Below are 14,773 nucleotides of genomic sequence, written 5' to 3' on the forward strand. Positions count from 1 at the left end.
CTGGTGGTGAAATTCGCAAGCTACCTGCCAAGTCATAGCCTGCTTTTGCTGTTATTTTGGTAAAAGTAACTCAAAAGTAACGCAAAAGTAGTGTCAAGCATTACAATTCAGAGACAGTAATATTGTAATATAACTAATTACTCACAAATTACAGTAACTAGTAATCTATAATGTATTACATTTTGGAAGTAACTTGCCCAACACTGGTCAGGGCCTTAAGCCTACCTAACCAATAAGAGTCAAAGGTCTCTGTTTGTGCCCAACCAGGCTACTAAGCAACCCCAAAACGTGGGACGTGAGGTGTAAACATGGCAAAAGATATTTGTTTTTAAAAGAAATGTAGTAGTGTAGATGTAGTCTGAGGTTGTGTCTATGCAAAAGGCAATTTAGATCTTTATCCATCCGTTGGTATGAAATCACATGGGCCCAGTTTTGAGAAAACAAGGCCCTACATCAGAGATCCCTATAGAATTCCATTAACTACTTTATGAGACAATATTCTTACATTGAATTCTTACCTTTTTTGGCTGCCTGGTCCTGGCAGTTTTCATAGGTGCAGGGTCCCCAGGCACTCCACGAAGACACCTCACACTCAACAGGACAGCTGATATGGCAGAGCTGGGTGGTGTTTGGGGAGATACCCAGACACAGATCACTGTCCATTGGTCGCACTGCTTTGGAGACAAAGACAAGAGCTATGTAACGCACTGTACTGTACAACATTGTAAAAATGATGTTATGTGATCTAACTTTTTTTTCACAGTAACAAAATACCGTAAAATGAAAGTGAACAAAAAACTATAGGGACATTAAACATGAAAATCCACAAATCGTCCAGAATGAGTTGTCACAGTTCTTGTCATTAATAATCTGACAAACACTGTTTGACATGTGAATCACACTCAGGGAATTAACTCAGGTTGCTTAGATGTTGACCATATTATTATTATATATATATATACCATATGAGTTTCTAACTTATACATCAGGATCTTCCATTCAGTTTCAAAGCTGTAGAGAAGAGCATTCATATATACTGTGCAGGGGCAACATAATTTCAACTCTAATCTTCAAAGTTATGTGAAATCTGCATAGAACAGAACAAACCACAAAGACATGAAAATGTGTAGACATTTTTTTTTTAAATTACATAAGTTGGTCTTTAAGGTCTCCTATACCCCTGCCTTTAGAATCCCATATCACCCAGAAACAAATCCTCAACATCAAAGCCAAGCATTTTGCAAACAGTCTACTATTTTATTTATAGCACCCACCCCCAAACCCCACATCTCCCAAAACCAGACAACTTTGAAACAACAAAGGTTTTTTTTCTTCCCAGCACAGCAGGCCAGTCTTCAATTTGGCCTGATTCTCAGTGGACCTCAGCTGCAAACAGCTGTAGGTGACTCTCTGCAAGGTCATCAGGCTGATGAATCATTCTCGCTGTGCCACGACAGGACTGAGCCTCATTCACATGCAAATTGCCTCCACTTGGCCAAAGGTGCGTCCTTTAATAGTGTCGCTTAAATATGTATACATGTGGTATGCCCTTGAGTACCCCCGTAACACATGAACGCTTGATATGTCAAATGCATTAACATCATATCATTTTCTAATGATTTTACATAGTTTGATGTGCTTTTCTTTACAGTTGCTAAACATGTATTCATGTAGAGAACAATAACAACTGGAACCTGGAACCTCAGAATGGAACCTGGAAATTGGACCTGTACAATTCCCATGCAACATGAGTACTAATATTGCGCCAGGGGACTGAAAAACATCACGTCATTACCATTGTATTACCATCAAATGGACTATTAATTAAACCAAATGTCAGTTATAAATCAAGATGCTCTCACAAGTAAGAGCTAACTGTAGGACACAGGTTATCCATGTCCTTTTAGAGGCATCAACGTTAGTATTAAAGCTTTAGTGCGTAACTTTTTGATATTAATGAACGTCCGTTACCTTCAAGCCATTGCTCAATGAGTTGTTACAAAGTCAATCACAGAAGGCTTGTATCATGTTGACGCGACGACAGTGTTGTTGTCATTACTTAGAATTCCTCATGGGGGAGACAGAAACTATCCACTATAGCTTTACAAAAAACTGCCAGTTGTGTTTTAACGTTTTAGAACCTTGGAATTAATGGCTTGGTGCCCTCCTTGGTATGGTTCGGAAGTAAAAGTAAAGAGCTTGTGGTGGGAAGGGATTGACAGGACTGCAAAATCAAAATGTGCAAAACTCTCAACAAATTAAACTTTAAAAGCCATCTACCTCTGGCTGCAGACCTGTGGTGTCACATGTTATCATATTGAAATTCTGAACCTTCAGAACAATATTATTATTTTTCTACTTTCTGCACCCTGCCCTCTATTTCATGAATCATCTCTGTCAGGCCATACTGTGACTGGCACAGCTGTGTAAAATGTATAAGGACTGTAATCTGACTGGCTGAAGACAGTGATTAATTACCACACTCCTCTGAATATTCCACTATACCCTACCCGTGCTTCTATATGTGTTTGGGTATGCCTCCACTGAACCTGCATACCCAGCACTTTGCAAGGGTCTTTGCGATTAGCTGTTTAAGAATATTTTAACACAACTATAATATTTTAAGGCTGTCACTGAAGGAAATTCCCACATCCTTAAGAGACAGCAGAAAAATGCAAGGCATTCAAGATACCCGGTAATTAGGAGTGTAAACGGTGCTTAGAGCTGAATGCTAACGTCAGCACACCAACAGTCAAGCGAGTGACAGGGTTTTTCCTGACTCAGCATGGGCCTTTGGGGGTGACTACACATGATAGTAAGTCTGTGTTACCTTATTTGACATAAATCTATGCATTTTCCTGTTATTTCTGACCATTTCATAAACAAAAATGTTTATTATGCTTGAGTAAATTAACAAAACTGATTAATACTACCGTTAAGTTCGCCGGGAGACTCTGGACAGTAAAACTGAGATCCTTATAGCGCTCGTATTTTTGTTCTGTTTATTCAACCGTTTGGTAAATTGGTATTAAACACATTCAGAGAGGATTTGAATTGCTGTTTTTATTCTCAATTATCTTCTTATTTTGGTTATTTTGGATTTATTTCCCTTGGCGCTGGCTGAAACCTCTTTGGAGGGCACCAAAACTTCTTCTATACACGAAAAACCCTGAGTATATGCTTTTTCTAATTAGCATGGCAAAATGTTGTTGCACTCCTTTTGAAACCTATCACTTAAAAACCAACCAGTGCTGGATACTACCTGCCCAAGATTTTATTATTTAAAAAAAAACAGAACCAAAAGAGTCATTCTTGGGGCGCTTTGCTAGTCCTCTCTGTTATAAATTAAAGGGGTGATTATATAGGGTATTTCACACTGTTCCTTAAGGTCTCCTAATATGGTATGTAACATTGGTTGGGCTGAAAATGGCCCGGGTGCTGTTCTATGCTCCCTAATGCAACCTGTGAAATAGCCCTAGAGTGAAACAAGAGGTTTTCTCCCTTATATGGTATGCTCATGAATTTTTAGATGAGCTGCGTGCTGATTGGTTGGTTTACAACAAGGCATTGTTGCTGCATATGAAGAGAGAAGGGAGGGGCTGCTCCTCCCAGCATACGGCGCTGGCTCCTCTGCTCCTCACAGAACAGACTGTTTTGGCGGCCACAGGAGAGAAATTCCTTGCATGCTCGACAATACTGGTGTCTTTTCTACAGAAAGTCGCCAGATTTGTTGCTAGTCGCTTTTGTAAAAAAAGTCGCTAAACTCATCAACTAATGTTACTGTACAAAGCACCAGAGACACAGTTTAGTTACAGTTTAGTCATCCTCCAGTGTGTAGCGCACACATGAAAAGTTTCGACACTTTCATTACAACTGGCGTTGTTGTAAAATTACCCTTGGGACATAAAAAAGCTCCACTAGTTCAGTGTCTCAGCGCGGGGACATTAAGTGGAGAGTGAAGCCCACAGACAGAGAGTAGCAGCAGCAGCTCCAGCAGCAGCTCCAGCAGCTCCAGCAGCAGCAGCAGTAGCTCCAGCAGCAGTAGCTCCAGCAGCAGCAGTAGCTCCAGCAGCAGCTCCAGCAGTGCACCGCCCATTGCAAGTCCTCTGCGCAAAGTCTATTGGTAACGTTAACAGTATGTGACAGTGTGTGAGTCTAATGATGCCTGCTGCTGCAGCCGTACGGGTTAAGCAGAGGCTGCACAGTTTCACCAGTGGGCAGCGACCGGCCCTCACGTCCTCAAAACACTACCGTCCTAACTGCACTACGTCCTCAGACTCTCCCGATTGCCACTCCACTAGGCTACTGGTTAAGTGTATTATTTACATTGCAATATAAATATTAGTACAATATTAATATCAGGGAAAATGCCTGCCACACTCACAGTTACTGCGGCTGACCTGACGGAACTCCATGTCATGTTTTCTGGGGTAACTGAACCACTAACTACCGCTTACCTGTGAAAAGTGCCAGCATTCCCTGTACAGCCTGGAACACTGCATTTACGACTGTGGTTCATTTTCAATATCCTTGAAAAACTTCCAAACTTTCTTCTTTATAATTCCCGTGGAAATGCACAGCTCGCAGCTAAACTAGTGTGTGAGATCTACTTGACCTACATTTAGAACACCAGCTGGCCTCAGACCAGTGGTCTGTAGCTATGTAAATGTTGGGGCTCGCCGTGCAGACGCAAACCTTCAAATGACTGTTTGCACCTCGTAAACAAACGCACAAGCGTACTTCCCAGTTATATTCTCCCATAAGCTCTCACTCCTTTACAAATAACTCTGCTAACCTACAGACCAGCTATATCATTCCAGTAAGAATCAGTAATATCAGTAATCGGAGGCACAGCGCTACACGCTCCTCTGTACCTCATTTTGAGCAACTGTCCATTTATAATCCCATAACCATAGTATCTGTCCTGAGACCGATTAAATCAAACGCTAACAAAAGAGGTGCTATACTTAACAACCTAATTGGAATTAAAACAACCACTGCAAGGATAGAACAGAATAGGATAATCAAATGTTCACTATTAAATATTAGATCTCTGTCTTCTAAAGCAATATTGGTAAACAATTTGATATCAGATAACCAAATTGATTTACTCTGCCTCACTGAAACCTGGCTGGGCCATGAAGAATATGTTAGTCTAAATGAAGCCACTCCTCCCAGTCATAATAACACTCAAATTCCACGAGGCTCAGGCCGAGGAGGGGGAGTTGCAGCCATATTTGATTCAAGCCTGTTAATTAATCCTAAACTAAATTATAACTCGTTTGAAAGTCTTGTTCTTAATCTTCAATATCCGGTATGGAAAACAGTACAGCCAATTATATTTGTTGTTGTTTACCGAGCACCAGGTCCATATTCTGAATTTTTATCTGAATTCTCGGAGTTTTTGTCATGTGTAGTCCTTCAATCAGACAAAGTACTTATTGTAGGTGATTTTAATATCCATATGGACGTTGACAGCAATAGCCTTAGTATTGCTTTCAATTCACTGCTAGATTCAATTGGCTTCAGTCAGAGTGTGCATAAGGCCACACACTGTTTTAACCACACCCTCGACCTTGTGCTAGAATATGAAAATTTAAGATTTAATAGTATTTCCGCAGAATCCTTTATTATCAGACCATTTTTTAATAACTTTCGAATTCCTACTACCAGACTATACGAAATTAAATAAAAGTTTCTACACTAGATGCCTATCTGACAGTGCTATAGCTAAATTTAACTCAATGTCATGCCTTAATAAAACAGAGGACCCTTATGTTAACTTTAGCCCCTCCCAAATTGATAACTTTGTAGACGGTGCTACGGCCTGCCTATGGATTACTTTAGACTCGGTTGCTCAAAAAAAGAAGAAAAAGAAGATGGCGATGCAAAGGAAACTAGCACCTTGGTATAACTCCCAAACTCACAAATTAAAACAAATCTCACGAAAACTAAATGGCGCTCCACCAAACTGGAAGAATCTCGTGTAGATTGGCAAGATAGTCTGAAATAGTCTGAGGGCCCTCAGAAATGCCAGATCAGACTATTACTCAACACTAATAGAAGAAAATAAGAACAACCCAAGGTTTCTTTTCAGCACTGTAGCCAGGCTGACTGATAGTCACAGCTCTATTGAGCTATCTATTCCTATAGCTCTGAGCAGTGATGACTTCATGACCTTCTTCAATGATAAAATTATAACAATTAGAGATAAAATTCTATTGGGTGCAGGGGGGCTGGAGAGAACGACACGACCCGATAGATACTTAGACTGCTTTTTTCCTATAGACCTTCAACAATTAATGTTAAAGGTCTCTTCAGCTAAGCCAACTACCTGTCTCCTAGACCCCATTCCAACGAGGCTACTTAAAGAGTACTATCCGTGGTAAACACCACATTATTAGACACGATCAATATGTCTATATTAACAGGTTATGTACCGCAGTCATTTAAAGTAGCTGTGATAAAACCTATTCTGAAAAAACCCACCCTCGATCCCGAGGTCTTAGCCAACTATAGACCTACATCTAACCTTCCCTTTCTCTCCAAGATCCTTGAGAAAGTAGTCGTTAATCAGTTATGTGACTTTCTACATAGAAATAGTCTATTTGAAGATTTTCAGTCAGGATTTAGAATGCATCATAGCACAGAGACGGCACTGGTGAAAATCACTAACGACCTTCTAACTGCTGCTGACAAAGGACTTGTTTCCATACTTGTCTTATTGGACCTTAGTGCTGCATTCGACACTATTGACCATACCATCCTGGTACAGAGACTGGAACACTTAGTTGGTATTAAAGGAATCGCACTAAGCTGGTTTAAGTCCTACTTCTCTGAGCGATCCCAATTAGTTAATATTAACGATAAATCCTCCAAGTACGCTAAAGTCAGCCATGGCGTTCCTCAAGGCTCAGTGCTTGGACCAATTCTTTTCTCCTTATATATGCTTCCTCTTGGCAATATTATTAGGAAACACTCAATTAACTTTCACTGTTACGCAGACGACACCCAATTATACCTGTCAATTAAGCCAGACGAAAGCGGTCAGTTAGCTAAACTTAAAGCATGCATTAAAGATATAAAATCCTGGATGACCCACAATTTTCTGATGTTAAACTCAAACAAAACTGAAGTTATTGTGCTGGGACTCAAGCACCTCTGAACTTTGTTATCTAAAGATATAGCTACCCTAGATGGTATTGCCCTGGCCTCCAGCACTACTGCCAGAAATCTAGGAGTTATTTTTGATCAGGATTTGTCCTTTAAGGCCCACTTAAAACAAACCTCAAGAACAGCCTTTTTTAATCTTCGTAACATTGCCAAAATCAGGAACATCCTATCTCAAAACGATGCTGAAAAATTAGTCCATGCATTCATTACTTCCAGGCTGGACTACTGTAATTCTTTACTATCAGGTTGCTCAAATAAGTCCCTTAAGACTCTCCAGCTGAGCCAGAATGCTACAGCGCATGTTCTGACAAGAACTAAGAAAAGAGATCATATTTCTCCTGTATTAGCTTCTTTGCACTGGCTTCCTGTAAAATTCAGGATTGAATTTAAAATCCTTCTCCTGACCTAGAAAGCTCTAAATGGTCAAGCACCATCATATCTTGAGGAGCTCTTAGTACCTTATTGTCCCACTAGAGCACTGCGCTCCCAGAACTCAGAGCTACTTGTGGTTCCTAGAGTCTCTAAAAGTAGAATGAGAGCCAAAGCCTTCAGCTACCAGGCTCCTCTCTTGTGGAACCAGCTCCCAATTTGGGTTTGGGGGGCAGACACCGTCACCACATTTAAGAATAAACTGAAAACCATCCTCTTTGATAAAGCTCATAGTTAGGGAGTGAGTAGTTGCAGCGTCCGCCTAACCCGCCCCACCTGCTTCTCTTCATAGTCGCCACGTAAGGGAGTGAGGAATTGCAGCGTCCATCTAACCTGGCCCACCTGCTTCTCTTCATAGTCGTCAAGTTAGGGAATGAGGAGTTGCAACGTCCGCCTAACCTGGCCCACCTGCTTCTCTTCATTGTCATCAGATTTATCTATCATATAAGCAATAATATAGTGAGAGTAGAGGGAGGCAGGCGAGTACAGCCCGTTCCGGCAGGGGAGAGTTCAAGCCCGATCCGGCACCTCTCTTTAGCCTGCCTCTCTTAGTTATGCTATTATAACTCTAGACTGCTGGGGAAGTTCCTTCCTTCCAAGGACACAATGAGCTGCTCTCTCTTCTTTCTTTCACTTGTTTCCTTTTGTGTCCATCATAGTCCCAGAAATGCTTGTTACTAACCTAGCTCTGGGGACTTTACTCCCCGGAGTCCTTATGTTTCTTCTCCACCCAGAATATCGCTTTGGAATAGGGTGGCACCAAGACCTGGGTCTTGGGTGCAGCTGTCGCTAGGGACCTGCTACACCCTGCTACGCTCTGCGATTCCCTGCAGTGTCCGGCTGCATCCTGCTGCGTCCTGCCATGTCCACCCATGCTCTGCTGTGCCACACTACACCCCATAGCGCCCTGCTGTGCCCTACTATGACATGAACTACTACGACTACCATTGTGGTCACTGTTCCACTATCTTTATTATGACTATTATTGCCACTGTTCATCACACCCCCAACCAGTGCCGTCAGACACCGCCTACCAAGAGTCTGGGTCTGTCCAAGGTTTCTTCCTAAAAGGAAGTTTTTCCTCGCCACTGTCGCAATAGCTACTGCTAATGCTTGCTCTTGAGGCAATCACTGTAATAGTTGGGGCTTTGTAAATTACAGAGTGTGGTCTAGACCTACTCTAGCTGCAAAGTGTCTCGAGATAACTGTTGTTGTGATTTGATACTATAAATAAAACTGAATTAAATTGAATTGAATTGACAAAGGTACAGACCAGAGCCAAATAAGGTACAGCCACCGAGTTTACATCAACTATGAGCTTCGTTGGGATTCGCCCATTTTCAGAGGCAGTTTCAAATTGTGAGATTTGCAGAGGAAAGGGATGTCAAACGACTTTGAGGTTCTCTGTATGTCCATGTTACCCACCGAACTCTTGTCATTCAACTATGACAAGGTAAACTTGGTTTTGCATTCTATCACCCCTTTAATAAATCACCTACTGCCCCCACCCAAAAATAGGTATACTTTTAGCTGGCATCTACCAAGTATCACTACAAAGACATGTCCTCCCTGTATATTATACAGCCCTGGAGCCTTTGGGTAGTTGCCCACTTTTCTCCATAGCATTGCAAGTTAGCCTTAAACACAACGTACAGCTGAGGATAAACAGAATGGGATTAATTTAGCTGGTATTTGGTCAGAAACCAAAATATTGGCAATCCATATAATAGTTTTGACATTCACAATTGAAGCAAAAATGTCAACCTTCAGGTGGTCTTAAGTCTGGAGATCATCAAAGTCATTACTGTAAATGTTAGAGGTGTGAGGAGATCTCGTCTGCACGAGATCTCGCGAGATTAAACATGATGAGGTAAAAAGTGTCTTGCGATATCAGTTCACAAGTGCAGAGCAGCAGCCTTGAAATTAGCATACAAGATCTCCAAAGTTGACTCTGAGTTTACTTTTGCTCTCTCTCTCTCTCTCTCTCTCTCTCTCTCTCTCTCTCTCTCTCTCTCTCTCTCTCTCGCTCTTGCTCTCTCTCTCTCTCTCTCTCTCTCCCCCCCCCTCTTGGCCGAGACACACATGCGTCTGCAGTGTGCAGTTGACCGTGGCGCTGTCTCGCGCAGACCACTCTCTTTCTCTGTTAAAATGAGTCAGGAAGCGGACAGCAAAACCCAACTTTACTTTTAATGATATTAAACAAAGAGAAATGTTCTCCATTTGTCCCATAATGGTCATAAATCGATACTAGAGTAGCTTACTTCCTTGTTTATGAATAAAATGCAGAGGAGGAGAAAAGAGCATCTGTCTTCACAAAACTCATCTGTTGAGTGTTTGATGGTAATTTATTTGTGCTTTAGAACGTAATCAATGTGTCTATTGTACAATGACAAATTCAAGTACAAAACATTTGGTCTCAACGGTCTCAACTACTGCCAGAAAACACTTGGTTACTTTGTAACCATGGTTCTATGAGTGAAGAGACTCTTTCCACCATATATATGGAATAAGTAACGGTGTAACTGTTAGTTATACAGGAGAGAAGCCAGTCATTTCAGTTTATGGCAAAACCTTTCAGTACTCGGTTGTCATTTTGTGACTTTCGATTGAATAAAGGACTATTTTTTTAACTATGTCTTATTTCTTCATTGAAGTTTTCTGTAAAATAAAGTAAAATGACGGTATATGGAAAATGCTGACAATATTGGCAGGGAATATCAACTAACAAATTGTCAGTACTAGCTATGAAAATGCCATATCATTCTAACGAGCTACAACTTACAACTGGGGGGTATTAAACACATGGTTAGCAAATATGCCACTGCACTAACAGGTGCTGAATTAGATCATCTAAATTACCTGTTGATGACTTTTAATTCTAACATGTCCAAGTACTATTGAACAGTCAGACATCCCATTTCTTATAAAAAACCTTTTAATCTGCAGAACTTTAGGAGAACAATGGCCATTTTGTTCTCCTCCCTCCTTGGCAAGTCTGAGCAGCTCTTTACAACCATAACAAAGCCTGATTAATGCAAGCCTCCACACAGACTCACCTTGCTCTGGAATCTTTGTGCCAGATGGTCTAGTCTTGCCTGTGCTGCGCTTCCAGCCGCTAAATTAGGAACCTGCGCTGCCACGTGCCACCTTCCATTAATAACCTGACTCCCAGTTCCTTTCCAGCTGAGGATCACAGTGGCACAGCTGTTATAAAGCATGTCAGTTTGCTCCCCAATTGGATTTCACATTGATCGGAAACCAATACAGGAAAAACAGCTGAAACAACTTCCTTTTTTCCCACTCGGCAACATTCAAAAGACATGGTTATCTTCAGAAGAAAATGAGAAATATGTGCCACCATGGGGGATAAAAAGCTGCTTATGGTGATCAAAAAACACTCCATTTGAGAATGTAGCATGAAGCTGTCAGCAGTAATCTTTGCACGTGAATTTCAGGACTGAGTAAATCCTTCCCTTTCCAACTGTGAGTAAATCAAATCAAGAAGAAGCAGTGATCTGGGATTGTAGTAGCTCCCAGTAATCGGACTGGCAATGATGTGTGCTCACAGATACTGCCAGACTATCCTATTTCAGTCACTCTAGGATTTGCTAATCATCCATGAAAGCAAATGATTACATCAGCCTAATTGAGACACACAAACTGGCTCATCACATTGAAATCATCCACTGCATGTTCTGACACAAGAACTAAGAAATGACACTGTTACTGTGGGCTTGATAAGAGCCATCACATATATAGAATGCATTCCAAAGCCTGAAGTCAATGCTAAAGGTTGTTAAAGGTGTAGTTCCACTATATCTGCGGACTCACTCACTATTCTTTGGGGGGTGTTAAAAGTTTTCACTTCTTTTTAATGTATATATCTTGGGGCACATTTAAGAATCATTGTTACATTAAGGGTCTATTTCGTATTGTTCCTTAAAGATAAAAATGTCTGTGAGCCCATCAGCCTGAGGATTTAGATTTCCTGGCTTTAAAGACGGCTGCAAGTGGTAAACACAAATCAAGACAATCAGCTCCGCCCCGCAACACCACGCAACGCAACGCCACGCAACGCAACGCCACGCAACGCAACGCCACGCAACGCAACGCCACGCAACGCAACGCCACGCAACGCCACCAACGCCACGCAACGCCCTACTATGCTCCGCAACACCCCGCTATGCCCTGCCATGCCCCACATCGCCCTGCTACGCCCTGAACTGCTACAACTATAATTTCTAGTCATAGTTCCACTATCTCTATTGTTACTCTAACTGCCACTGTTCACCATTCCAACTGCTATAATTATTATGAATCATATTTCTCTATATCTGTATATCTGTATCATTGTCTGTGTCCAAACCGACAGTGACAGATGGCCGCCTACCAAGAGCCTGGGTCTGTCTGAGGTTTCTGCCTAAAACAAAGTTTTTCCTCGCCACTGTCACACCAAATGCTTGCTCTTGGGGGAATTATTGGACTAGTTGGTTCTTTGTGAATCATAGAATGTGGTCTAGACCTACTCTCTCTGTAAAGTGTCTTGAGATAACTCTTGTTATGATTTGATACTATAAATAAAATTGAATCAAATTTAATTGAATTAACCCCAATATTTTTTTCAGTTTTGGAAAAAATTTGCAAATTTCTCAAAAATACTTATCATTATTATTTTACTTTCTTTTTTCTTTTTTTTCTTGCCACACTTTTCATGCTAACTTCCTCCCACACTGGCTTCCCACCAATAAACACAGCCAGTTAGGTTCCATGGAACACCTTATTTTAGATAACTGAAGGAGATGCAATTAAGGAGGAATCAGGAGGCTGTTTTGTATGTGGGAGGCATACATTTTTTGAACATGCTCTGCCATTTCCCAACCATGCCCAATGGTGAACCTAGAATTTAACATTTTCCAAGCAAGCTCCAACTTTACCTACTGGCTGATATGCTAGTGTGAAAGTTTTCAGGTTTGCAAGATAGAAACAGTTGTTTGACCAGAAACTCCATTTCTTCTAGCCAATCAGTTGACATTATGCAAATACAAAATCAATTGTCAGTAGTGCAATGGCCACCATAGTAAGACTGCAATGGAGGAATTAAATGTTGCCAACACAGAAACAGCTGAGAGAAAGTAGTGAGATATGTGCAAAGGATGAATAAAGGCTCTCATTTACATAATGGCATGTCCAAGTTAGAGGGTAGTTAAAATTATACAAGACAGAAGAAGAAGAAGAAGAAGAAGAAGAAGAAGAAGAAGAAGAAGAAGAAGAAGGAGGAGGAGGATGTGGAATTCATTTATCACATACGCTCTTCTTTCTTCTCACTTTTCTCCCTCTGCCACCATGCTTTGTTAGTAACACCTTGGAGCAAGGTTTCACCTGTCATAATACCTATTAATGTCTCCATCTTCCACCAAAAAACACTTTAACACCATGTTAACACATTTCCTTTCTCATCCCGACAATATATTGTAAAGGGGAATGGTGGAAAGTGAGAATCAATACTGTTAACAAAATTGGCATTTGGAGGTGGATAAGCAGGTGCTGCAGAAAGGCAATGCAAGAAGGTACAGTATGAGCAGGGGGGTTCTAAAGAAATTCAGAAATAGCCACTGGAAATTATGGCATAAGGAACATGGAAAAGTGCCAAGTTAAAGTAAAAATGCACTGAAGGATGAAAGTGCGTGGTTGGCTGTGAGTATCTGATTTGAATAATTTCTAGTAGCAGACGCCAGTTCAGCCTCCCCGGCCAGATGGACTGAGACTTATTGTGTCAGTGCTGGATAAGCATGGGCGTGCTACCAGGCCACTTGCAGCCTAAGTGTGCTCAGTAATGCCACCAATTTTTGTGAAAGCTCATATTTCATCTGCTATTCACTCTGTGTGACTTTTGCACGTTCATTAGCATATTTATATAGCTCAGTCCTAGATTTAATATGAGGGGAAAACCTTTTTAATTCTCCACTCTGGTTCACACATGGCTGGTAAAGCAGCAGGAGGATATCAGTGACTGTGTGCAAAGCTGGAACAGATGACATGACTTTGGTTGGTGTGTGAAACACAAGCCTAAGCAGATGACTCAAAAGCTCATAAACAACTTTTTTGTCTGCCACACAGGCTCCTACAGATGAATTTGAAGCTGTTGTTAACCAGCCTGTGTCAAAATATGTGCTATTAAAAAAGCTACAATTTACTTCACAGACCATCTTCGCTTCTGTCACCCAGATATTGTTCCTACTTATCCCTGATGTTGTTTGATTGTTATTTAAGATAATAAACGGCCTTCATAGGCCATATGAATTCTTTCAATATAATGATTACCATGCAGCTACAGTCATAGAACTGGAATTAAGCTGTGGATTATTTGCAAAGGGTCTCAGTATTTTACCAAAAATAAATATTTGGGAACTAAGACAGATGTTTTCCTAATAAAATGATAAATGAGGCTGCCAGTGTTCTTTGACTTTGGTTACAGTAATTGTACAACCCTGTCTACTAACATTCATATACTAATATCATAAGAAATGGTTTTGCCAGATTATGTTTACAGGCATAATTTCTTTCTAGTCCAGGAAGTGTTACAGAAGTCATAAGGAGGTAATCAGATTTAGCTCCGGGGAGCTTATTCCCCAGAGTCCTTATGTTTTCTCACCCAGCAGTTTTCCTTGGATTAGTGTGGCACCTAAATCATGGTTGCAGCTGCCACCGTGGTCCTGTTCGGCGCCCTGCTACGCCCTGCGACGTCCTGCGATGCCCTGCAGTGCCCTGCTACGCCATGAACTATTACAACTACTATTTCTGGCCATAGTTCCATTATCTTTATTGTGACTATTATTGCCACTGTTCATCACCCCCCCAACCAGCACCATCAGACACCGCCTACCAAGAGCCTGGGTCTGTCCCTATCTCCCTAAAAGGAAGTTTTTCCTCGCCACTGTCGCAGTAAATACTTGATCTTGGGGGAATTATTGGAATTCTTGGGTCTTTGTAAATAATATGTATGTGGTCTAGAACTACTCTATCTGCAGTGTCATGAAATAACTCTTGTTATGATTTGATACTATAAATAAAATTGAATTGAATTGAATCAGAGGGGATAAAAGCTGAACAAAATGCAGGACCAACAGGCTAACACTGGAGTCCTGTGTCCCGTGTGCGGTTGGGTTTAGGC

At 41.2% G+C, this 14,773-nt stretch overlaps 1 protein-coding gene across 1 annotated transcript in view; it reads right to left on the bottom strand.

Moving 5' to 3' along the window:
* thsd7aa (thrombospondin, type I, domain containing 7Aa) overlaps positions 1-14,773 on the bottom strand; it is a 192,683-nt gene that overhangs the window by 94,028 nt on the left and 83,882 nt on the right. Inside the window, exon 6 of the mRNA XM_078267643.1 lies at positions 519-674. Within this exon, the coding sequence (XP_078123769.1) occupies positions 519-674 (156 nt within the window). The remainder of the gene's footprint in view (positions 1-518; positions 675-14,773) is intronic.

Source organism: Sander vitreus, chromosome 14, assembly GCF_031162955.1.
Source record: "Sander vitreus isolate 19-12246 chromosome 14, sanVit1, whole genome shotgun sequence".
Lineage (NCBI taxonomy): Eukaryota > Metazoa > Chordata > Actinopteri > Perciformes > Percidae > Sander > Sander vitreus.